This window comes from Musa acuminata, chromosome BXJ3-11 (assembly GCF_036884655.1).
Source record: "Musa acuminata AAA Group cultivar baxijiao chromosome BXJ3-11, Cavendish_Baxijiao_AAA, whole genome shotgun sequence".
NCBI lineage: Eukaryota > Viridiplantae > Streptophyta > Magnoliopsida > Zingiberales > Musaceae > Musa > Musa acuminata.
In genome coordinates, this window is record NC_088359.1 from 460,243 (window position 1) to 485,539 (window position 25,297).

Consider the following 25,297-nt stretch of genomic DNA (forward strand, 5'->3'; position numbering starts at 1 on the left):
GACCTTATTTTTCTATTTTTATCTTATGTTAATTCTTCGCCTTTTGGTTTATGCGGCAGTATAGTGTACTCTTGTCCTCGGCGCGTACGTCTCCGCCGACGGTCTCAAGAAGAGCGGCGATCCAAAACGGAGGGGACATCGGTTTACGAATAATTAGATCTTCGGGCAGATGACGACGACCGCGCCCCCTTCCTCTTCCTCCTCGGGATTCTCCAAGTATCTTCGAGATTTCGGTGAGCCTCACTCTCTTCTCCTCGAATCCTTCGGTCACTTAGGGTTTAATCCTTCTTTGACGGTGAGATCAAACCGTTCGCAGGCTGGGACCTGCTTATTGGATCGATTGCCGCCTTTTACGTGATCATGGTGCCCTATACCAAGGTTGAAGAGAGCTTCAATGTCCAGGTACGCCCCTTTTGACCGTTGCTTGTTTCTTCCCCTTCTTGGTGAAGTCGGTGTATTGATGGGAGGATAACCGGTGACCTTTACGGGGAAAGATCACCAGTGACCTTTATGGGCAGTTGACAGGGTCTCAAACCTTGGTTGTATACATGCAGCCATTGGGATGCTGGCAGCCAATTGTATTTTCAAGGTGTAGATCAGGTGGTTCTTGGTACACATATCCACAAAATTAATTCAAAAACAGATTACTTATGCACAAGTTATATACATATGAGTATAAACATGCTCCAAGAGACTCGCTCTTGTCTTCACTTTGTGGTAGCATTTATTTTTTATACACTGAAAGTTCATGGAAAAGTATTCATGTTTTGGCTTTATTGTTGTGTCCAATTCTTTGGTTAGCCCCAGAGAAAAAAAAGTGTATATTGTAAAATATATTTTATTTTCTTATTTTTTTTTCTATTCCAGATTAGAATTTCCTCTTTTCCTTTTTTGTTTATATATATGTATATATATTTTTTCAATAGGTCAAATTACTTAGATTTTACCTCTGATGTTAAACTAATGTTTGTTATTTTACTTTTGTTGGTTGCTTGAGCTAACTGGTGGTCTTTGGTCTTTGTATATCTAGGCAATGCATGATATACTTTATCACAGGCATCACATCGATAAGGCAAGATTAACCATTTTTATATCTGTTCTTAACATTCTCAATGTGTTTTTCTTTCAAGGTATGTAAGAACTTCTATCACCGGCTTGAAACATCATTTATTGCTTTTGCAGTATGACCATTTGGACTTTCCTGGTGTTGTTCCTCGCACTTTTATGGGTAAAACTTTATATGCTTCCTGGTTGCCGGCTTGCATTATGTAGGCTTAACATAGCTTGAGAATGTTCAGCTGCAATTTTTAGAACCTTTTGTGATTTCTTGTTATGCTTTGAAGTTTTAACGAACTTGGTCTTCTCATATTGTCATGTTGATAATACTTGCTTTTCCTAATGGACTGGTTATGACGATATTGCTGATGAGAAGAATTTTGTTTGATCGTGTCCCTTTTTCTTGGTGCGAGAAATAATTTGCAAACATGTTATTTTCTTGGAGTATTAGCAATCTTGGTGATGTTTCGTGCTAGATTAGATGAATTGCTAGATCAGTCATCGTTGAATATCAATATTAGGTGTTAGGATTCCTTAATTTTAGGAGTCCTTAATTTAATCTTTATTTTCCTATTTAGTTTTTCCTAGTTATAGTAGGAGTTTTTGAGTTTTTTTCTAATTATGTTAGGAGTCCTTTGATATAGCAAATTAGGAATTGTTATTTTTATTTTTGTTAGAAATCCTAGTCCTATTTGGCCAAGGATTAATAACTATATATATATGTAATGCCTTTGGCTATTTTTCTTAAGCAATCAAATACAACTCAAAGCCTCTAACCAACTTGGAGGTTGATCCCCTTGAAGGGATCGAAAGGAGATTAATTCGCTCGAAGCGATCAAATCCCTATCTATTTTCTTAGATAAAACCCTAGGGTTTTATCATTAGTTGTCATCCTCATTAGATTTCATTAGATTACAATTGCTAGCCAAATTCATTTGTGTCCTTGGACCTCAGTCAATTAAAATCGGGTACTCCGTCAAACAATTATTCATTAGAATGTAGGTTTTATATATAGAAACAAAGTTAGGTTCTAAATACATGAATTCTTTCCTAAAATTGAACCAATTTAATCTAGTTTCTTTGAATTTACAAACATTGTGTCAAAATAAATTTAGGATAATCATATTATTTCTGTGTTCTGACAACTATCTATATAATGTATATCATATCATGCACTTTTTATTTAGTAAACTTATAGCTCTCCCACAAATGTATACTATTACCATGCGAAAATGATGTTTCATATTGGATTTTTAAATATGTTCAAAAGTTTAACAAAAAAGTCCCATTATTGGTTGTGTTGATTTTGCTTAACATATCATATGTGTGCGTGCAGTTGTTATTCTTATATTTAATTATTTAAGATAGGTTTTTCATTGGAGACAGTTTTGGTGCACAATGCATTTATTAAGTTTTAAGACCTAAGACCAACGATGCTAGTAAGTCCTAAGCAAAGTTTTTATGGATTGAGGATTCTAAAGGGGAATTATCAGAAGCTAAGCGAAATAACTGTGAAAAATGATTATAAAGTGGAGAAGAATGAAGTTATTTAGTAAAAAAACTTGTCAAATCTGTCTTATATTGTTAGGCCCACGGTTGTACCAGTCCGAAACTGGACAAGGTTTCACTTCTCTGCTGAAATTAGATAGGCAATAGCTGGGATACTAGACCATGCATGCTTCACAATGAGGTTCTTGATGCCTTGCCATGTATTTCATGATGGGAATGTGTATTTGATGAATTGCTTCCATTAGTAATGTATTTTTCATCATTGATAATGTCAAGAATTTGTCTCTTTCATCTAGGTGCACTAATCTTCTCAGTTTTGGCATCACCACTTGTGCTTTTGATGCATGCTATCCACCTTCCAAAAATATACAGTCTATTGGCAGGTATTTGGTGCCTTTTTTTCTTTATGAATTATGTAGCTTTTTCAAACATGTTTTTAAAATATCGAATTTTTTCTGCAATCTGTATTAAGTTATTAACAATTAGGATAGTGCTGCTACTCGCACCCTGTCATAATAAAAACTCTAGTATCAATAAATTTAGAATTTTAGAGTCCTCTTCTTGGTAATTACTTGCCTATAATGTTGATACTTTCCGCTTCACATTTCATTAAAGAAAACCAGTCATGGCTACACGCTATAGTTGAAAGGATTCAATAAGATAAGATTATGCCACTGCAAAGTTTGCCATATTTGGTGGTTTAGAAAATTTTCCATCAGTCATTTTATTATTTGAACATGTGATCAATTTTTTTTGCCATCTGTAGTTCGCATGATGGAAGGCTGCATTGTGTTGTTGGCGCTGCGGTTCTTTCGGATCCAGGTATATTGAATCTTTGATCCTGTAGAGTTAAATTTTTAAATAATGCATTTTTTTTTCTTTTATACACCTTATTTTCTTTGGATGTTAATGTTGTTTTGTTGTTATTTTCTTGAAGTCTTTTTATCCCTTTTTGTGCTTCAACAATTTAAATAGGGTGTGGAGGAGGTAAGTGTAGCCACTTATTGAATTTCAGAGGAGGTAATGACCATTTAGAGGCTTTTTGATTCTTGTCTTCTATGCTGTCTCATTTTGTTCTCTTATGTGTCATCCAATTAAGAGTCATGGCATGTCATATGCTATTTTTAAGTGTTCTCTGGAAATTTGGGTTTTGCTTGAATTGTTTCAACCATCAGTATATTATTGGATTTAGGTACCTAGAAGTGGTCATATGATTATAAATTTAGGATGATGACTTATACTTGATTGCAATTACAGCCGGGAAGACTAACTGAAATAGATCATTACTTGCTAGTAAAAACATAATCATAGATGCACTGAATTCATTTTGATATATCCATTCCATCTGACCTTCAATTTGAATGATTTTGATATCGTTGGACTTTACTCTTCAAGATTCAGTGATAGACTATGTTAAGTCCCTTGGTAGTAAGTGGCTTTATCGCTTATCATTGAATGTGTGTGTTTATGGATGATAAGTGTATAGAGGATTATAGTTTTAGATCTGTGTTCATTCACAATCTTCCATCTCCAGATTCATAGAACAGAACACTTATATCATGCACATAGGTTTGTTTTAGGATTAAGAACTATGCTTTATTTGGGGAGGAATTTGGAATCCATGACAAATTAATTCCTAGATTCATGAGACCATTTGAAATCTTAGAAAAGTTTGAATATTTGACCTACAAACTTGGCTTACCACCAACCTTGGATGGAGTACAAAATGTACTTTTATGTCTCAATCAAAAAAATATGTTCATGATTTTGATCATGCGACACCCATACAATCTTAATAATGACTTGTTTGTGAAAAATAGTCTATTTATTTTGTGGTTATAGAGCAAATTTCAAGACATCGTATGAGTCCCAACAAATTGTCATTTGGGTCTTTCAGACAACCCTAGGATCAACCCAACAGGTGCTAAGACTAGCTGACTAGTTGAGAATGACTCTCTATACCCTTGATCTCGCAAGATCTCAGCTGTTAGTCATGCTATGATCCTGAGGTCTTGTGTCATCAATGAGATTTTGATGCCTGTCTACCTCGCACTCGAGGAAACAGTTGCTCGAGCTTATAGAACATATCCTATTCAAGTAATGAAAGAGAAATACCCTCATTTATTTTCTCACCCAAGTTTGTCATCAAGTTATAGGATTAAACTATTTTAGAGGCATTATCATTTAATAATTGGAGCAAGGTTTTTAATCTCGTACTGTACCGGTGTACCGAGCTTTGCTCAGTATGGTACGGTATGGGGTACCGAGCGGTACGCATACAAAAATATAAAAATCAATTTTAGCCTCGTTGTTGTCGTCTCGTCCTTCTTCTCCTTGTCGCCCCGGCTGTGGCCTTCGACGCCAAGGAGGTGGGGAGAAGAAAGATGACATCGGAAGATTCTCCGTGCGGTGGTGGTGGATGAAGGAGACTGTTCGAAGATGAAGAAGGCTGAGGTCTTTGTCGCATTCCTTGCGGTCGCCTCTTTCGTTGCTCTCGTCGTCGCCTCCCCCGATCCCCTCACCTCGAGCTCCTCTAAAGAGGTACGACTCTCCTCGCTGTTACTTCCTGGATCGTGATCGTCGAGGGAGGGCGACACCAGATCGAGATCGAGAAAGGGCGTGGAAGACAAGTTCGCGTCGAGGTTCGACGGGCTCAGGTTCATTGAGACGCTGTGACGGCGCATCGGTGACTCCGCGGTCCTCTTTCTCGATGCTTCTCCCTCTTCTTCGAATGCCCTCTTCTTCCTCGCCTCGTCTCGCTGCAGCCAAATACCTGATACTGCCTGGTAGCGAGCGGTCCACGTGTCGGTCAGCAGCTGGATCGATACGTACCACCCATACTGGGCGGTACGGAACGGTATTAAAAACCTTGAATTGGAGTACCAAAGTCTCCACTACAAGCATAATCTATGTTAAAATAAGGCATGGAAGAGAATGTTTAGGCATATCTTTTGGTTGGATCTTATCATTGGCACCTATTGAGTTAACGATGGATATTGAGTTAGAATAGGAATAGGAAAGAATTATTCATGTGGACCATGTTTAGATAGGGATTCTCTTCAAATTGCAAGTTGTTTTAGGATTCCTAATATTGCTAGAATTTGGAAATGCAGGGACCATGAAACCTTTTGAATCCAACTCGGGTTAAGATGTAGTGGGAGCTAATGGTGCTTTATATATTGGGTGGTATGCGTTATATATTTTGGGAATAATGGTGCTTTATATGTGATGATGAAGTATCATGTCTCATCAAGTGAAGACAAGAAGTGTACAGAGTTTTGCTTTGCAAATGAGTTAGTGCATGTGTATCATGTATATGTTGTGAGGCATGTCAAGGTTGTAAGCTGCACTACTGTCAAGAGTATTCTTGGAGAGAGCCACACCATCAGAGAAGAGGAAATAAAACTTCAGAGAAAACTTGACATCAGTAACAACTGCAAAGAAGTAAATTGCTTAGAGGAGGATAACATTCAGGGGAAAAGTGAGTTTTGGACTCGATATGCTTTTTGTTATTTGCGATTACAGGAAGCAATTGGCTGCATCTACTTTGTTTTTGGAAAAAAAAAGTGATTTGTTGAAGTTATGTTTCAGGCTATAATGGTATATGTACATGTTTTCTTGGAATTGCATGGATTATATATTTTATTCAAAGTGTTTCTTTGTTTTATAAAATGTTTTGATAAATTAAATGGGGGAAGTGTGAACACATTATGTGCCTTGAGATATATTATTTTTTCTCAAGATTACTGAGACAAATTTAGCATTAATATTGGACTTTTTGTAATTGAATTTATATTTAATGCTAATATTGATTTTGTAAAATAATTCACTGGTGACTGTGACTTTTTGAATGTTAGCAGGTCAGGAGAAAATTTGGATATCATGTTGAAGCATTCTTTGCCATTTTAACAGCTGTACAGTTTCACTTATTGTTCTACTCGACCCGCCCTCTTCCAAACATACTAGCTTTTGGCTTAGGTGCTCACCTTTTGCTTTGCATCTTGACATTCTATTTCAAAATTGTAGAAATATAGTGTTGTTATGCGAAATAGGTATTGCATTACTCCTGATTTTACTAAAATTACAATTGAACATGGAAAAACTTTTATACTCAAAGCTTTTTTGAGGTTGCTTTTGTGACAACATGGCATTATGAGTTGAAAATCTTATGATATACTTATATCGAAGGAGGTGTGAGCGAAACATTTAGAAGTCTTAAAAATTTATTAAACATGTATAATTTTGCTGCATTAATGATATCAGGAACCCTATGGGAACAAAGACATATTTATTGGATTGTCAAAACTCAAAATAGATTTACTGTAAGCCACGAGATGTATCTCAATTAAGAAAAGGTGCCAAGTTCTTTGGATAAATACAAATGAAAGGTTGTAGAGAAATAATGTTGGGTATTCACTCTTGCTGAGCTGTATGGTGATCTTGTGGGTATTGGGAGGTGAAGAAGATTAGTGGCCACAACAGTTAAAACACTAGTATCTTCTGCTGCATGAGTGATGAATGACAGCAAGACAGACTTCCCTCACCATTCCTGGATCTATTTGATTATGTCAATCATACTTTTGACGTTCAATAGAAGTCACTAGGTGTTTAAGAAAGCATAACTGACTCATTTTTTTGGTGCAGTTAACTTGGCATATTCTTTCTGGTTCAAAGGAAATCCATATGCAACTCTCAGATGTCTGGTATCATTCCTTTTCCCATTCCTTCAGACATTTTTGTTTTTTAGTTGCTTCAAGTCTTTCTTTTTTAAAGCTTATGTGATAGCTGCGAAGGTGGCTATCATTGGATTTACTTTCCTCGGTACAAAAGACAAAGCATAGGAAGTGTAAGAATATCAATAGGTGTATGAAATCAGTTTGAACATATGTTGTGATCATCTGTAAAATTATTGTTTAGTGGTAGATGCTTGCAATACCTGGAAATTATTTCATGAGTTAATTAGTTTGGCCACTAGTAGCTAATTATTTGGCTTTGTTGAGTCCATATTTATCCATTTATATGCTAATTGTGGTAGTTCCACCAAATTGCTTTTAGTTGGCATTTAGTTAGGTTCCACAATTTTACACAAGAAAATTATGCTACATGACAAGGAATGGTTATATTTACGAATGGTTGGGGTTAGTTGTTAATTATCATAATGGAGGTTTTTTGGGTCATATTATGAGTATTAGGATTATTGTGAGTAGGCCTCCCATAACCCTTATTTTCATATCTATAAGAGGAATAAAAAATGTTCATTATGGGTTCCTCTTCATTTCCCTTTTTTCTTCAAAGCTCAATTTCCTCTTCCTGGAAATCTTGGATCTTCTTTTTCTCCCTCCCCCATTCTTTACAAATTCCTTTTCTTTGAGCCTCCTAAACAATGTGACTACTCTCCCTAGTCCCTCTTTTGGTGATTTTTTTGTTGGCTCCTATGAGAAGCTCATAGCATTATTATCTGTAGGGACCAAACCAAGTGTCAATAGATGTGGAGCTAGGCTGTAATTTGTTATTGGAACAGGAAGTTCTGGGTAGCAGTCTAACCTTCTCCAATCTGTAGATATAGATTTGAATGGGCCTGTCTTCCAAAGAGGAAAAAATCTGTTCACACGATTGATTTATGCTATTTTTGTGGCATCATTACGGATTATTGTTTGCAAATATCCTTGTAATTTAAATTCTGATCTTCAAATTGAATGATATGTCGGCAAAGTGGGGGATATTAATCTAGATTTAATTTCATTTGGTTTTAATCTAATCTTCTTTATTTATGATGTTTCTAGATAATGATCTAAGTTTCTTTTATCTGAATTTTAAGCTTTGGCGGGGGCTAGAATTGCCAAGTTTGGAGCTCAATTCTGGGTCTCATGGAAGCTTAATCTTCATTTAATAACACATGCCAAATCAGCAGGTTGCTTAATTAAGAATGCATATTCATATTTGATCTAGTATGCCTTGATCCTTCTTTTATCATATTTTTGCATATTAAAAACTGTTTTCAACAAGGTGTTATGTACACGTGGTCAGAACTTCCTTAATGGTGGATCTTTTGGTATGCATGCCATGCTAAGACCATATTTTATCTATGTTAACCTATAACTCAGTTCCTTATGTCTTTTCCTTCTTTCTTTTTCTTTTCAATGAGTGTCTCCATGAATGGTTTCCCAAGGGTGGTTACAGTTCCATTTATTGTTAATCACTAGAGCATGCTTTTGTGAGGCTACTTGCAGAATGAACTTCTTTTAGCGAAGTTGTTTTTCAAAGTGATCAAATCATTGTAGGGTTAGTAATTTTAATGAGAGAAAATGATTGAAAATACCATAAACCTGTGGTTGGTCTATTTTTGTTGATCGAATATGTTTGTGCATGCTTTCTGTTGCTACTTCTGAAAGTTCACTTGTTCGCATTTGAGGACTATAATGACTTGTTTATCCTTTTCATATTACTTTTTGAGTGGAAGCCTGGAAAACATGCATATTTCATTTTATCATCATGAAATGACAACTGCATGGGTGTGAACTTAGTAGTGGAACTAATTCATGTGACAGACTTGTGCTTCAATCGTATTTAGATGTGATACTGTGCTGCTCTTTGGACCAATTGGAATCGAACTTTTGCTGGTATGTACTTGGTCTCCTTTTTTATGTTTTCAACATGTTTCTTAGGAAATAAAATTGAAGTCGATTTGTGTTCATTATTGCTTCTTTTTTCTTTAAGTATAGTGAAGCTTGCCTCTATCTTTTTTATGAACATACTCAAGTATGCTCTATTCAAGACAAATTATCCTACAGGTTTGACGAAGATTAAAACAATAGAGATCATCCGGATGCATAGATTGGATTTGGTCAACTTGCAAATCTCTTATTGCAAGCTTGGTCGTTAAGCTCCCTTGCAGCTTGAATTGTGCAAATGTCTTTTGTAAGCTTGTTACAAGCTTTTATATGGTCCTTACAGTCCTTTGGTGATATTGATTGATTACTGGGATTCAACAAGATCTCTCAGGCTTGCAGTTTTTTCAATTGCAGAATCACCTAAATAGTGTGAACTTGTGCGCCACTGATACTTTTTAAGGGATACTGAAGGCACATTAACAATGCACTATACCTGGTTTCAAGATTTCAAGTCTCTGTTTGTAGCAGTCATGTTATCTAATTTTTATCAAACCATTTGGTTCTTGATACAAGGGTTCTGGGGTTGATAAATGGTTTGGTGCGAAGCTGTTAGAAGCCACTCGAGCTATATAGTATTTGACTTGAGGCATTTAAGACCCAATGCATATCCTACACTCTTTCAGGGTTTACGATGGATGTCACTACCTCATCACCTTGGGTTACTTCATTGGCAGGACAGCAAGTTGGAATGAAAAGGATGGAGGAGAGAATTGGTCTGAGGATGATCGATGGGTAGCTTATTTTACTGGGTGATTATGCTATGTCACACACCTCTGAAACAGGAATGTCTTGACCATGCCAAGAAATGGCTGAAATCCCTTGTTTTTATGATACTCTAGTCCTTGCTTGGGATTTCTTATAATGGAGTTATCTTATCATGAAGAGAAAAGGATTGAGTTATTCATGGAGCTGATTATCAAGGACGCAACCACTTCTTGGATACAAAATTTAATGATTAATGGGATATACAAGGAACAAGGCTCTACTTGGTTGTAATGATACTAAAAGGCTCATAATTGTCTGATGATATTGGATTTGTTTTGATATATATATATATATATATATATATATATATATATCGGCGGTATGTATCGGTCCCAGCGTGGACCGATGTGGACCACCTTGTTTCTGGTGGTTCGGTTAAAATAATAAAAAAATCTAATAGTGCTGGCCCCTATCCAACTCAGCAGTAAAAAAGAAAAAAAAGCAAATTAGGGCTCGTGAACGTGTGTGATGCTACCTCTTCATGACTGCGATGTTATCGCTTTGATGCTGCTGTTGCTTCCTAGGTACACTGTCGTTGCACTTTTTCTTTCCTTTCTTCTTCCTTACTCTTCCTCCATTGCCCCTTCTTCTTTATCGTCTTTTTCTTCCTCATTGAAACAACGATACACACTAGTGTACAGTGTACTGTGTCGATACACCTAAACAGATTGGTACATACCGGTTCGATAAATTGTCGAAATGGGTCCGATACCCGAAAAGACAATCCTTGTGTATGTGTATATATTTATATGTATATATATATATATATGTATATATATATATATATATATGTATATATATATATATATGTATATATGTATATATACATGCATATTAAGGTTCGTATTTCGTACCATACTGGCGTACCGAGCGGTACGCCAAGCATACCGAGTGGGAGCGAGCAAAGTTTCCGTGCTTGATGAGATTAGAGGAGCTGCTGAAGTCTCTGTGCTTGAGTTGTGCTGCCTCCATTGTCAATGATCCCATGATAGCCCGAAATGAGCTCTCCATAGAGCTATGGCTCGGCATATGCCGTTGCTTGCTGTGGATGAAATATCATCTGTGGGGCAGTCTGCTTTGTTGTTCTTTGACCTCATCTGCAGAAGGCGACGACGGGTTGCGGGTTAGAAAGTGAGGGTTGCTTTGGTTGCTAGCGGTGGCAGCGCCACCGAATGGCTTGTCCTGGGTCTTGTCGTGGAGATTCGGTGCCAAGAACCGGGCGACCATGGTCTCGATGTCGGGGTTGGAGGCTTTAACGAGAAGGAAGTCCTCGCAGACTTCACCAAGTAGTGAGATCGGGGTTGACTGATAATGGAGGAGGCCGGAGCTCATATGCTGCTATTGCTGGCGGCGGAGGAGATCGGATTCAGCTTCCACTGTTTGTTGTCCACTGAACGGACCGACGGGTGAAGGAAGGTTGAGAATGCTGAGAACGATGCCACATTTAGATCATTTTCACATTTGGTGACAACAGTCCATTTTTTCTTTGTTTGACTTAAATATTTCATATTGATGTTGTCTCTATTGCTTTATAACAATCCAGTTAGAGTTTGACTATTAACTTATTTCTCTTTACTTTGGAAAATTGCATTTACATATTGAAGACGTATCAATTTTTGTTTCATAATTCTTTGTTCTCTTCATGTTCACGGCAGAGCAAGTCCATCTCCATTTCTGAGGCAATAAAGTGCTGTATATCTTCTGCCCTTCTTTGTATAGGCAAGTTATTTATTATATTTTTGTTACAGTTTTTTATCAAGATGAGTGTGTGGTTATGATAGATCTGCTTTCATCATTTCTTTTGGTATATTTCACTAATTTTAATGTCTCTCTTCAGTCTTCACAGTACTGCTTGATACTGTAATGTGGCAAAGAATTTTGTGGCCAGAGCTGGAGGTTTTTTGGTTTAACTCTGTTTTAAATCGGAGTTCAGAATGGGGTGTATCCTTTGCATTGTTCAATTAAATGTAAAATGAACAACTGCACGTGGGTGGGTCAGTATCTACATGTGACTTGTTTGCCGACATTTTTCATATTGTGTGATTCTGTGCAACTTTTCATTGGCCAGTTATTTTTTCTATGATTTCAAAGTTTTCTGCATCTATACTATATTACAATATACTTTCATGTTATGTTTCACTAGGTGATCTTGAATTTTATATTTAAATCATTCGTTCGTACAAAAGAATTACGATTGACTTATCTTCATGTCTTCTCATATGATATTTATGAATTGGATTAGGAAAATGACACAGATGCTATCTAGGAAGATATTTATGCTTTCATATTACTTTGAGATTAAGTCATTTGATATATTTCAAACCAAGGACATATCGGTCAATACCAATGTACCATATGTTAGTACACCGGTATGTACCGATGTTTCGGAGAGGAAGAAAAAGGAGAAGAGGAAGGGGTGGTTGAAGAAGAGGAGGAAGGAGGAAGAGGAAGAGAAGAAGTGTACTCGAGAAGCGATTAGCAAAAAGGTCGTGTGTGGTGGCAGCGTGCAGTGAGGTCACGGCAAACAAAGGTCACTATGTGCACTGAGGTTGTGGTCTGCATGAGAGGCAGAAGTTGGTTGCAGTGAGAAGCGATGAGAAGCGAAGGTTGCGACTGCGTGAGAAGCGAGGGAGGCATGCATGAGAAGTGGATTCTGCATGTGTGAGAACTGAGAAGTGATTAGGGTTAGGAGAGTTTCCCTTTTATATGAGTGGTTCGGACCTGTGGCAGTCTACATACCGTTTGACGCTTGGACCGATACGTATTGCATGTTTCATACCGGTCTGGGTGAGACATCATTCCTTGTTACAAATATGAATCTCATTTAGTTACAAAAGTAGTAAACAAATTTCCTTTTTCTCGCTACTCAAGCCCAAAATTTTGGGCTGAAACTGTGATGAGGAGATTTAAAAGAAAACAAAATGGAAGTTAGTTTCTTCCCATAAAAATATCTTTTGCTCTCTATTTCCTTGAGATATACAAAAAGTAATCTTTGAAGAAGCCAAGAAACTCAGGACCTTGAATCTGATAATTAAGAATCATGACAGACAACATTGCACCAGTCTCCTTTCATCTCTTTTGTTCCTCTTCTACAACATTTTTTTTATAATTTCCTCTATCCTGATGCTTATTGTTTGTTTTTTTGGTTTTGGAAAAAGAAAAGGTTTGATATATACTGTTTGACAAGGCAGAGAGGTTGTAGTTCCATGCTACATCCCCTCAGTTTAAGTCCATACTGATGCTAAAATAAAGGAGCATCATTAGCTTCAATACAATGCAGTTATGACCAGAATATTACCAATATTAAATGTATAGTGAAACCCTATGAAATGAATTACTCTACCTGCATTTCGCTTGAGTTCCATTCTACTAGTGGCTCATAAGTCTCAAATCTGTGCTATGGTGAGGGCTAACTTGTTCATCAATACTTGTGACCAAGCCAGCTTGAGCTTAGCCAAAGCCTAAACCTCTATTTATTGGATAACAAAAGGCTGGTTATTATGTATGCTAATTATTTGGGGTACCTATTCATGGATTGCCCTATGTGTGAACTTATGTTTATACCAGGCTTAAAACTTTACGACATTAAATCATCATTAACCCCTTTAAGACCTTAAAACTTTTCTTTTTCATTTTTTGGTCTTTGAAATTGATGCTTATCATAGTTCTCATACTATTCATTAGCTAGGGATTAGCTCCAATATTTTTCTTGTTTCTTATCTCTTTTTTCTTTTCCCCTTTTTTCATTGTTTTTCTTATGGTGGTTGCACCTGTTTACCTTAAGGAAGTTTGTGATGCGACAGAAGTGATATAACTTCACGAAAGGTAAGATGAAGAGAAAAAAGGTTGGGGCCTAATTCAGACTTATGGTGCTTTAGTCAAATTCATGTCTTATGTTTAGTGCTTGATTGCTTTCGACATTTAACTTGGTACGTGTGGTATGTACCAAGGTTTCCATATCGCAAAATATCACTTGGTACGTGTGGTATGTACCAGTCCAATAGGGGACCGATTTGGGTGGTACATACTGGTACATCGGTATGATCCATCATATCATATGTTGGTACATTGGCATGGCTCGGTACATACCATACAAACAATTGGTCGGTACACTTACGGACCGGTAAGGCGAACCATGGTAGAGTATATGTTTGTATATCACTAATTACATCCTCATGGTTGTCTTGAATCTCTTGATAATACCCATGGTTAAGTAGGCAAAAACATGGGATTTAAATATGTTGGTTTATACTTGCAGATCAACTTATATGTACTGGTCCAAGAGGGTACTGCTATGCTAGCATAGGAACTATTATGATAAGTCATGACATCTCTTATATTGTTCTAAAATATTTTTTCAGTATCAAATTCCAGGGTGTAATTTTACCAGTATTTTGGTAATTTTATCATTGGACAAAAGGGCTGATATGCACTAGAGATTGGGATTTAAAGTTTAATAAGTAAATAAAAAAAATGAAAAATTGGATGCTGATTTCAAAGATTTTAGGGATTAAAATATGATAAACATGTCTTGTATCCGCTTTTTTGTCCATGTAGACCAAGTCTACATTGTGTTCCCTTTGACCTCATGGAGTTAGACACAATCATTTCATTGGTACTTCACTTCAGCACTTCCTCGCTCCTTGCTTGTGGCATATCCTCTCTGCCTGGTGAGTTCATGTATATCACATCTAGTATGCATCCTGTTGTTTAATGTGTTATTTTTTCTGTGGATATTAGTCCATACTATTTTTTCATTGATAGAATGTCTGAACTCATCGAATTCACACTTTTATGCCAAAATAACCATCTGAACTTAATTGTCTGGTTGGCTTTTCTTTGCATATTAGTTTCAATGTAGATGTTAGCTTCCTACTTGGAAAAAGCTGCCATTGCTTTGGAAAGTACATGTTAAAAAGGACTTGAAAATGTAACTTAGGGATTGTATCAATAAGTCATTTGAGTATGTTGATCCATGTTGCTTGTATTTATTTATCATAATTGCCTCCGTGTCTCTATCTGTGTTGGATCCTTGTTGAGAAATCAGTAACAATGTTTCACTCCAGACTATTTTTTCATTAATGAAAGAATGCCTGAAACTTGTATGGAATTCACACTCAAATGCCAAAATAATATCTGAACTTAGTTGTCTGGTTCGTTTTCCTTTTAGCTTCACTTTAGATGATAAATTGCTACTTGGAAAAAGCTGTGTCATCATATTGGAGAGTACATGTAAAGTAAGACTTGAAAATGTAACTGAAGGATTGTGTTTAATAGGTCACTTGAGTATGTTTATCAATGTTACTTATATTTGTTTGTCGTAATTGCCTCTGTATTGTCGTGCATGTTGGATCCATGTTGACATACTAGAAACATTGTTTACTAGCTTACTAAAGTTAATGCAGATTTCCCTATGTAGATCTGATACTTGGACCTTTTAGTCACTAAAGTTAATACTTGTTTATTTTTATAAAAAACCTTGATATTTGCTGAAACACACTAGTTTGGGTCTGGTATTTGAACTTTCTCCTTCAACTATTCCAATCTCAAGTCTACAACGGTAGATTTTTTAAGTTCTGAACATGCTGCAATCTCTTATGTTGACTTTTGTTATGGATCCTAGATCTTTTGATAACAGTACGGCAGATAAGTATTCTGATACTTGGACCGTTTAGTCACTAAAGTTGGTACTTGCTTTTTTTCCCAAAGAAAAACTTGATACTTGATAATTAACACTATTTTCGTTCTCTTTGGATCAAACTTTCTGCCTCAACTATTTGGATCTTAGGATTACAAGGTCTTCACTCACTCTATATTATCTTTTTATCACCATATATAACTAGGTTTTATTTGATGGTTAAGGAGGTGACTATCCCAAATAGAAATGTATACAAATTAAGTTGATGATTTTGATATTTACTATGAAGCTGCTGGTATTAATCTTTTATATCCATAATTGTAAAATGATGTATCATTGTTCAATAACTGCATGTCTTATTTATTGTAGTTGATTAAGTTGTCTTTGAAGGAGTAACATACTGTCATGGATTTAGTTGGAATTGCCTGAGTCGTGAAGCACCAATGCATTATCCGTTCGCAAAGGGTCAACCTAGTTGCAACTTTGCTTAAGTCTCGATGGACCTGTAAATGAGCAAATTGATTAGTTCGAAAATGAGTGGCGAACAAGTCCCGATATCTCGCGAAGAGGGTAGCTTTACAAGCAATTCAGTAAGCACTTCGTGTGTAAGAGAGAAAAGAGAGGAAGGAGAAAACAAGGACTTTAGAAGGTAAATGAATAGTCGCAAGTTCGCAAACAAGGACTTTAGAAAACAAGCACTTCCTCCTCCTTCCTCTTCCTCCCTCCTCTTACTCATGTACTTCCTCATTTTTCTTCCTTCGTCCTCATCTTCCTCCACCGACATCTGTTCCTTCTTCTCCTCCTTTATCTTTGAGTCTTCGGTACTTGCACTGATGTCAATCGATACGTACTGGTCCGGCCAGGGACCATTACACCTAGTTGGTACGAGTCAACGAAGCTTTGTTTCTAGAAAGTTGCTTAGTATGTAAAAAAGAATTTAAGTTAGGTCCGTCATTATATTTGAATTTTCATGAATGCTTTTTGGGAATCTGTAGGCACTCAGTGAATATTGATCATGTCCTCCAAGTTTGAGTGTATACTCAATTCTACCATGATAGATCATTATGATATATCCATTTGTAGTTTTGTACAATTATTTCTGTGAATGCTTAAAAAAAAATCAAATAATAATAAAAACATTAACATGAACAAACAACAAATAATAAAGGCCTCATGAAGGTTTTGTTCTTTAAGTTGTTCAAAATAACTAAATAATCTTTGTAATCTATTATTATTTTATTTATCAGAAAAAAATATGTAACTGTTGTTTGATTGTTGCAGGCAGGAGTCCTGCTTGACAGGAGGGTTATGCAATACATTGTTCCTGTTTTCTGCTTTGTTTTACTTTACTCGAAACTTCCACACAAGGTAAATACAGCTGAAATCTAGTTGACCTTTTTGAATCCTTATTGCACTAATGATGAGATATATTGTTGCTTCTTCTGATATTACAGGAACTTCGTTTTATAATTGGTTCCATTCCTATGTTCAATGTATCTGCAGCAATTACAGCAAGCAGATTGTAAGATAAACATAGCTTTCTCATATGTTTTTGTGCTGAAGTTGATTGTATACTATTTGGAAGTTGATATCTTCATGTTATGAATATGCATAATGTCAGTTCTTGAATTTCTTGGGGGTATCTGGAACAATACTATACTATGGTATGATTACTATGTTCTGAGACATTTATAGTCCTCACTGTTTTAAGATCAACTTTGTGCTTCTCTAAATTTGTTACTTATTTTTTCTCTATAAAAAGAACCAGAACCTTATGATTTCTACACATGCTTACTATATCAGAGGATTAAAAAATCTCCGTTCAATATTGATGCCAGTCAGTGGTTGGACTAGTATGGTGCTAGTGCTCTACAGTGTACCGAGTGTTTGTATAGGTCAGGACTGGTAGGTACCAGCTGCACCCTGCAAGAAGAGAAAGAAAAAGATGAGCGAGGGAGAAATAGACAAGCAGTGAAGGAGGACAAGCGGTGACAATGGCTTTGGATAGGAGACGAAGGCAATGTTGTTGGGGTACCACAAGTACAAATCCTGTGCAGTAGGCTTTCCGCACAATCAGAGGGATGGTTGGTACAAATAGGTTATGTAGTCTTATCACCCGATAAACCTCGATGCTTCTAGGCAGTATGCTTGACTTCGGATTGGATCAGGAAGAATAATGAAGTGAAGGAGGACGAGAAGTGACAAAGGGTTTAGAGAGAAGGCGACAGTAATGTTGTCGGGAGGAACAGTGCAGCAGAAGAGAAAGTAGAAAAGAAGAAGAGAAGAAAAGAAAGAAAAGGTTTAGGGTATGTCATGGAGTAATGCAACCAAAGTGTTTGACGCATGTTTGGGACGCTTGATATTGTTTTTCCATTATTTTTCGGTGTTTCTGGGTGTTTTCTCGTGGGTAGCTTGTATGGGATAGGAAGTACTATTGTCAACATTATGTTAGCTTGTATGGGTGTTTTCTCGTGGGTAGCTTGATATTGTTTTATGTTTTATGTCAGGCTACAAACTTGGAAGTTGGAAACATCTTTGGCTGTTCGCCTTCATGTGGAAAAAAAACACCAAAATAACGTTCTCGTGTGCCATAGGCTGATTTCTGGTTGACGGTGTTGCAGAACAAAACATCAGTTGTCCGAGCACTTGGAACCTTAGGTGACATGGGTTGGATGGTACATTGGTTTATCTGTTTGAGGGGTGGTGCAATGTTTTAGTTTGCTTGTTTTTTGTTCGGGGAAAGTCTTGTGTGAACATTGGATCTGTACCTACCTTCGGAACCCCTTTATATATGACTATTCAACATGGTTGTGAGTCTTTTTGCGTCTCATAAAAGTGAGTTGCTTTGTGTTGCTTGCGACCCTGGTTATCTTTTCATGTTTGATGACATATTACTTGTGCAAAGGACTTCACGAGGTTAAGGACATTATCGCTTGGGTGCTGCATGCCTTCGATAATCCCAAGGCATCTACATTGATGACATATTACCCATCTACACTGACCTTGTGGATGAATATCGCTTGGGTGCTGCACGCCTTAGATAACCCTAGCTAAGGACATGATAGTATGACATGTACAAATAGCCCAATCAGAGGTATGCTTGGTAATCATACTGTAGGTAGGCTTATAGCCAATAAATGCCGATTCTTGTAGGCAGTATGCTTGACTCTGGACTGGACCAAGCAGAATCACTTGGTCTGCATACTGGGTCAGCTGATAGACTGGTTAAAATTAGACCTACCAGCCAATACAGTCGAAATCTGAACACATGCTCATCAGAATCTTAGAAGGTGAGGAGAACAAAATTTAGGAGTGATTTCTCCTCACAAAAGCATCCAAAGAGCCATCAATCCTAATAGGTTTTCTCATAGTTATACTTCAAAATAAAAGTTTTATAACTTAGCATGATTGTTGATTGCACCAATCTGTTCCTGCTGTTATTATTTAAGATGACTTTCTGATTGTCACATGTTTGATGTGAATTTTTAGATATATCAACAAGAAGAAGGATGGCTGGAGGTGGCTCTACATAATGTTGCTTGGATCTTTTCTTGTCAGGTTGAATTATTATATCCTCAAAGATAGAGAACTTTGGGAGCACTTCTCTGCTCATGATTTTATTTTTTTTATCACGAAGTTATGTTTTTATTTTTGCTGATGATGTGGTTCTTATAGTCTAGGATGCTCTGTTATGACATTCATTGCATCCTATTACAATTATCCTGGAGCTTATGCTTTGAAGGCTCTGCATCAAGCGGGTAATAATATATTCAATCCATTCCTCGATGTTGTGACTCTTATTATCTCATTAAGAAGCGTCTAATTGCTTTCAATCGCTGAATGTTCTATTTAAAATCGTTAAAAGCTTCCTAGTTGCCTTTTTTGCTGGGTCACTTATTCACCATGATTGCTATGTATGCTAGGCAAGTTAGCTTTTTTCATGTTCCACAGAAAATGTCAATTTCTTTGTGTCATGTAAGGACAACTTCTAGAATCGTTAACCACATAAATGACTTATCATGTAAAGGCAGTACATATCCTTCCAGCTTATGGTAATTCTTCCATAAAGATATTGAAGTCCTAGTAAAATCAGTAAGGCTGTGTTAGAAATCCATATTGGAAATGATGGATGAGAGTATACAAACAAAACCGTTTATACAATTGAACTTTTGACAGAGATATAGCTTACTGCACTATCAAGCTGCATACACTGTATATTCGTTTTTTAGTGATAAGAGTGTACTAATTGAAGTCTGTGTTCACAGACACCTCTAATACGACAAAAGAGAAGTTTGTTCACATTGATGCCTTCACAGCGATGAATGGAGTTTCTCGTTTTTGCGAAAATGAATATCCATGGAGGTTTGTTCTTCTGGCCATCTGAAGTAGTGTTCGTTCATGATCATGTAAAAACATAGGACTCCTAAAATAATTCTTACACATTATTTAAGGTCATTGAATCGATCATTTATTTCTTCATTAAGTAAATCTTATATTCTGCCAGTTCCAATTTAACAATCTAGTTTCTTTTGTTATTTTAAGGGTCCTTTACAAGCTTATATGATGGATTGGCCTGTTTTTATTTTTATAAAGTTTGTGAATAACTGTCTCATAATTCAAGATAAAAATATTGGATTTGTCTTAAGCCAGTCATGTTAAACTTTTCACCTCTTTCGAAAAGTGTACATTGACACAAGAAAGATTGCTTGGCATGCATGTGGGCTTTGCTAGAAATAGGAGGGTGTGCTGTTGCAACTATCCAGCTGCTAGCATATCGTAAGGTCTGTGCATGGTAACGGTATAAGAAATCTCAATTATCAAAATGTCTTAAGAAGCAAACAAGTAGATTGGTCAATCGTCTATCCTTAAGATTGAAAGTAGCTTTCCAAAGGTCAAAAGGACAAGCAAACAAAAGCAACTTCTATAACTTTTCTCTTGAACCTTTAATCATAGATGATCAGGGTGATGCAACGAATGGAACAATCACCTGTTTTTTTAAGGAATGTCTACAAATGAATTGATTTTGCATTTATAAAGTTTCCATCAGAATCATTTTGTTTTACCAAGACTAATTCATCGATTAAGAGTTAAGGAATCGATGAGCCTTTAGATGTTTTACCATGATTTTTTTTCCAAGGAAAAGAATAAAGACTATACAACATTATTTTGTCTTGTACCATTGAAATCAATGAGCATTTCGATGTTTTACCAACACAGCATATTGGTCTTGGGTCGAACCGGTATGTTCCGATGTGCGCACACATTGAAATTTTGACTGAAAATAGTCAAAATTGAGAAAAAAAATTTCAAGGTTCTTTGCTATATAAATTGATATTATTTGCTATATAAATTATAATTAAATAAGAATAAAGTATATCTAAGTAGTATAGAAATTCTAGGCTACAAGGATCGAAAGTTACTTGAAATGATAAGAAAAACGTAGAGAAAAGGTAAATACCTTCAACTGAAAACAGATTCCATTGGATCTTGAGTTTTAATTTCCTCCATCCAAATTAACCTCCTAGGGAGATTAAACACATCTAACGAGGGTGAGAAAGTGTGAGAACCAATGTGAGTGAGAGTGAGTGACAGAGAGTGACAGAGGGGGTTGGGAGGTTAAAATCTGATTGGTTGCTGAAATTGTCAATTTTAGCCCAACAGCAGTTAAGATCCAATCGACATTGGCTGGTAACAGTTGAATTTTAACTGTACGGGTAATGATCAAATTTCGATTATATCAGGAAGTATGTATTGGCATCAGTCGAAATGGATTGGTCTGCATCTCGTACTGTTTCGCATGGTATGACCGTCTATGGTAGGATCATTTTAATTGTTTACTGCTGTGCTTAATGACTTATATTTGTATAAGAAATTATAGGATGGTATCATTAATTTCTAGATACTGAGATAGGTTGCGACATAGCAAGATAAATAGTATGCTAAGCAACAATACATTCCTTAATGCATTGTCATGATTTCTTGACCGGTGAAAGTATGGGATTACAATATGCCATTCAACTGAGCTCGTCTTCAGGATTGAATATATAAACTGTAGAGTTTGAATTATTAAGGTATAATTGCCTACCTGATGTTGTTTGAACCGGATTTCTCCCATATTTCTCACTCATAATTTGCGACTTCATTTTATGTAACCTCTGCTAGACACTCACTGATTCACTAGCCAAACATTGTTCAAGAATGAAAAATATTATATTGATGGCAACATGTCCTAAAGCATAATGCAGAGGAACCCAAAAAGAAGACCTACAGCGTTGTTCCGAGGTGTCGGTTTAGCAAATTTATTCAGTTTCAAGGAATTATCTTCTGAACAAACTTTGTCCATAATTGATGAGTGTAACATAAATTCAATATAGTGGAACAATCTATAGGCTGGCAAGAAATACAAGATCTACTTGTTGACCTAATTTGATTGGAATAATATTATTAGTAGCATTATATTAGGTAAGAAATTGCTTAAATTTATCTGGTTTTGTTTTGGATTTAGTTTAATGCACATTATGTTCCTCTAGCATATATTCAAGATGCACTTCGTAAGTTTAAACATCAATGATGGTGGTCATTTATAGCAGTGCTTGGTCACCTAGGTTGTCAAGTAATGATGGTTTTGTTTCTGAAGATGCACACAGATGGATGCTAATTCTGGTGGAGTCGAATATCTGTGTTGTTGCATGGCTGATATCTTCCATTTCATTTTAACAGCATATACCAAGGGTCCATGACTTCAGTTTGGAAATATTTTTGCAAATTATATGTTTCTTGTTTGTCTAGTGAGTAGAACCTGAACTTGATCTTTGACGAGTCGTGATAAAAAAACTAACTACTAGATTTATGAGCCTCTAAGAACTTTAAACTTTTTATAAGTTCATACCGCATGTTTATATTTTTCGGCTCCATCTGTTGGGAGAAGCTTGTAAACTAATGATGATTGCAAGATTTTACTTTGCTTTTAGATCTTGAAAGCTTTCTCATAACTGAGAAATATGTTTATCTTGATTAGTATTCCTTTGGTTTCTTCATTTGTAACCATAAGAAAATTTTCTTTTCTATTATGCATCTAGATACTCAAAAGAGGAAGGAATTGCCTTGGATGAGTATCATGACAGAAATTTTACATACCTGCTGAAGTGAGTTCTAACTCTGGCTCTTTTGTTTTCATATAAATACTAGATCTTCCATAGTTTATTGTTGCTTGCAGAGTTTTTTTCTTAACTATAAGTAACCTACCTATTGGTATAACTGATCCTAGAATATTCTTGGTCCCTTCAGTTTTCTTTCTTTATTCCTGTGCCTAATTTTACAAGGGCAAAGAAGAAAAAGGCTATTCTGATTCTTGTAATTGTTTCAACTATAATTTTGTCTCCTTTTTTGCCGCAGAAAGGTGGGGTGGGAAGTGATGTTCTAAACATGTTGCATAAATTGGATGCTTAGTCATATTTCACGTGGGGACTACTTGAATTGAAGTATCCTGACATCTGCACCATTCCTTTCTAATGGGTAGTTTAGGTGACTGGAAGTTGAAATAGTGGGACGAATCCTATATATGTCTTTTACTTATTGCATAAATTGTGTGCACCATTGGTTAGATTCACTGGTGGTGCTGTGGTCAAGAACGATAACTTGAATCTTCAAGCACAAATTTTTGGGAAAGTGGCGCTGACTTGTTCTTGACAACTCATCAGTGATGAGTAAGATAGAGGGCTCATATTAGACATCATGTCTATAAATACTCATGATCCTGGCCCAGCATGATCACCTTACTAAATTGGGCATCATCTATGATAGTGTCAATACATTAGTAATAACATCAGAAGACTTTGATGCTGTGAATCAGTATATGAAACTAATGGTTGGAGTTTTGCAGCCAATGATGCTTGTTATAAGGCATGCTCTAGTTCCATTGGCCCAGTTGAGGATTATATATCTATAGCCTATGATCCACCAAGGTATTTCACAAGTTTAATTAAATAATTTAGGTATTCACCATCCTTCGCTTTGGGTACAATCATTAATAGCAAGGTCAGAACAACAAGAGGCTAGTGCTAATGCTACCAAATCATGCACATTCACTAATAGATAATGGAATTGCCTGACTGTGATGACATTTTGTCCAGAATATTGCATACATGGTAGTTTCCCCATGTGAAAGTGCGAGCACCCGTCCATAAAAAATGGTGGAACTTTATGAGACTTGTATGCTTAATTTTGTTGAGCAGTTTATCTTGTAGCCTGTGGTAGTCTAACATTGTGGTGAACAACTTCAGCGTTTGCTCAAGTAGGATGGGAAATTAGTGCACCAATATGACAGTCTCTGTTACACCACCTACTTGTAACTGACTTGATGTTAGCAATCTTATTGCTTCTGTGAGACCTGGCTAGAAAGAAATTATGTCCCGTTATATAGTTATTTTCAAATGTTGTGTTTATTTTCACTCATGATTCGTGTATAGTGATTGGAAAATGATGAGTAGAACATTTAAACATGATCCCCAAGTTGCCAAAAATTAGAAAATGTCTTGATGGCCTAGTCTATTTATTAGATTATCCAGAAGGATGATTAATAAGAAGTTAAGAACTACACATTTGTTTTCTCAATGTGACTTGCTGAACTTAAGATGGCCTTTGAACAGTTTTATTTCTGGTATCCAAATTATTTGGACGCTTGGCATCATTTTAATTTTTTGGGTCACCATTTCTCCCAGTCCCATCATATAATTATTTCATCAATTGGATGCAGCAGAAGCCAGACTCATAAAGGGCAGAGTAAAAGTGATTGGGGGAAGTTTAATTTCCACATAAATATATGTTTGTATGTTAGTCTTTTGTTGTATACCAACTCACTCTTTTTTTCCTGGAAGGAATAAGTTCGTTTTTCCTTTTTTTACTTCATTTTAACATTCTGTAGTAGATTTATTTTGTTTCTCTTTCTTCAGTGAGCATTTTCACATTGATGGGTACAAGTGCTTGTTTGCGGTAAATGGATTCTCTGGAGCCCGTCTTCAGGTTGGCTTTCCACCATTTCACTTGGTAAGAATTTCCATTATTTGGTGTCTTCTGGAGAGTAGTACTTTATAAAAGATATGACTTGTGTTCTAACTTGATTGTTGAATTTGACATTGGACTATGGTAGTTCCTGTTCAGTCTCAGTTGCAGCTGTCTGATTTAAACTGATAATTCTCATGATTGCAGTTAAAGGAGCCAAAAGTATTTGTTCATGGAAACATGAGAGATCGGGATATTGACCTTTTTAATTGGCCAGGTTGCCCATGATTTCACCTGCAGAAATGTATCCACTGGAGCAGGCATAATCATGTATCTTCTCCAAAAAGGGAATGAGCATGAGGCATTATTAGAGATCGCCTTTGCTTCGATAGTATCTGCACGTTGAGGCATTGGAATTTTTGGATGATTAATATACTTATGGCCAATTGCAAATTCAAAATTGTGCATCTGAGATTTTTGTATCAATTTACATTATAGAATAGTTTGATCTTTGTTTTAAGATGGCCATAGCAGCATATCCATGGGGTGGCTGAATGCCAGATGAGACTGAACCAAAAGGTAGCTTTGGATGGCTTTGGTTATTTGTGTCCTTTCAAAAACCATCTGGGTTTATTATGAATGTGTATTATTGTTTACG

The 25,297-nt window shown here is 36.3% G+C and overlaps 1 protein-coding gene across 3 annotated transcripts; it reads left to right on the top strand.

Annotated features, from left to right (window-relative positions):
* Window positions 1-44: 44 nt before the first annotated feature.
* On the top strand, window positions 45-25,295 carry LOC103970072 (dol-P-Man:Man(7)GlcNAc(2)-PP-Dol alpha-1,6-mannosyltransferase). 3 transcript variants are annotated; one of them, XM_018820655.2, is made up of 20 exons: window positions 46-233; window positions 317-402; window positions 1,031-1,072; window positions 1,183-1,228; window positions 2,862-2,948; window positions 3,332-3,387; window positions 6,423-6,543; window positions 7,210-7,268; window positions 9,114-9,185; window positions 11,657-11,720; window positions 11,839-11,942; window positions 14,600-14,671; window positions 16,921-17,007; window positions 17,094-17,161; window positions 19,129-19,197; window positions 19,315-19,397; window positions 19,905-20,001; window positions 22,719-22,784; window positions 24,591-24,684; window positions 24,847-25,295. In XM_018820655.2, the coding sequence occupies exons 1-20, from the start codon at window positions 170-172 to the stop codon at window positions 24,925-24,927; spliced, it is 1,518 nt and encodes a 505-aa protein (XP_018676200.2). In that variant the 5' UTR covers window positions 46-169; the 3' UTR covers window positions 24,928-25,295. The 3 variants fall into 3 exon arrangements, with proteins under 3 accessions (XP_018676201.2, XP_018676200.2, XP_009381985.2); XM_009383710.3 differs by having other exon boundaries at window positions 6,426-6,543; XM_018820656.2 differs by lacking the exon at window positions 22,719-22,784 and having other exon boundaries at window positions 45-233.
* The last annotated feature ends 2 nt before the right edge of the window (window positions 25,296-25,297 follow it).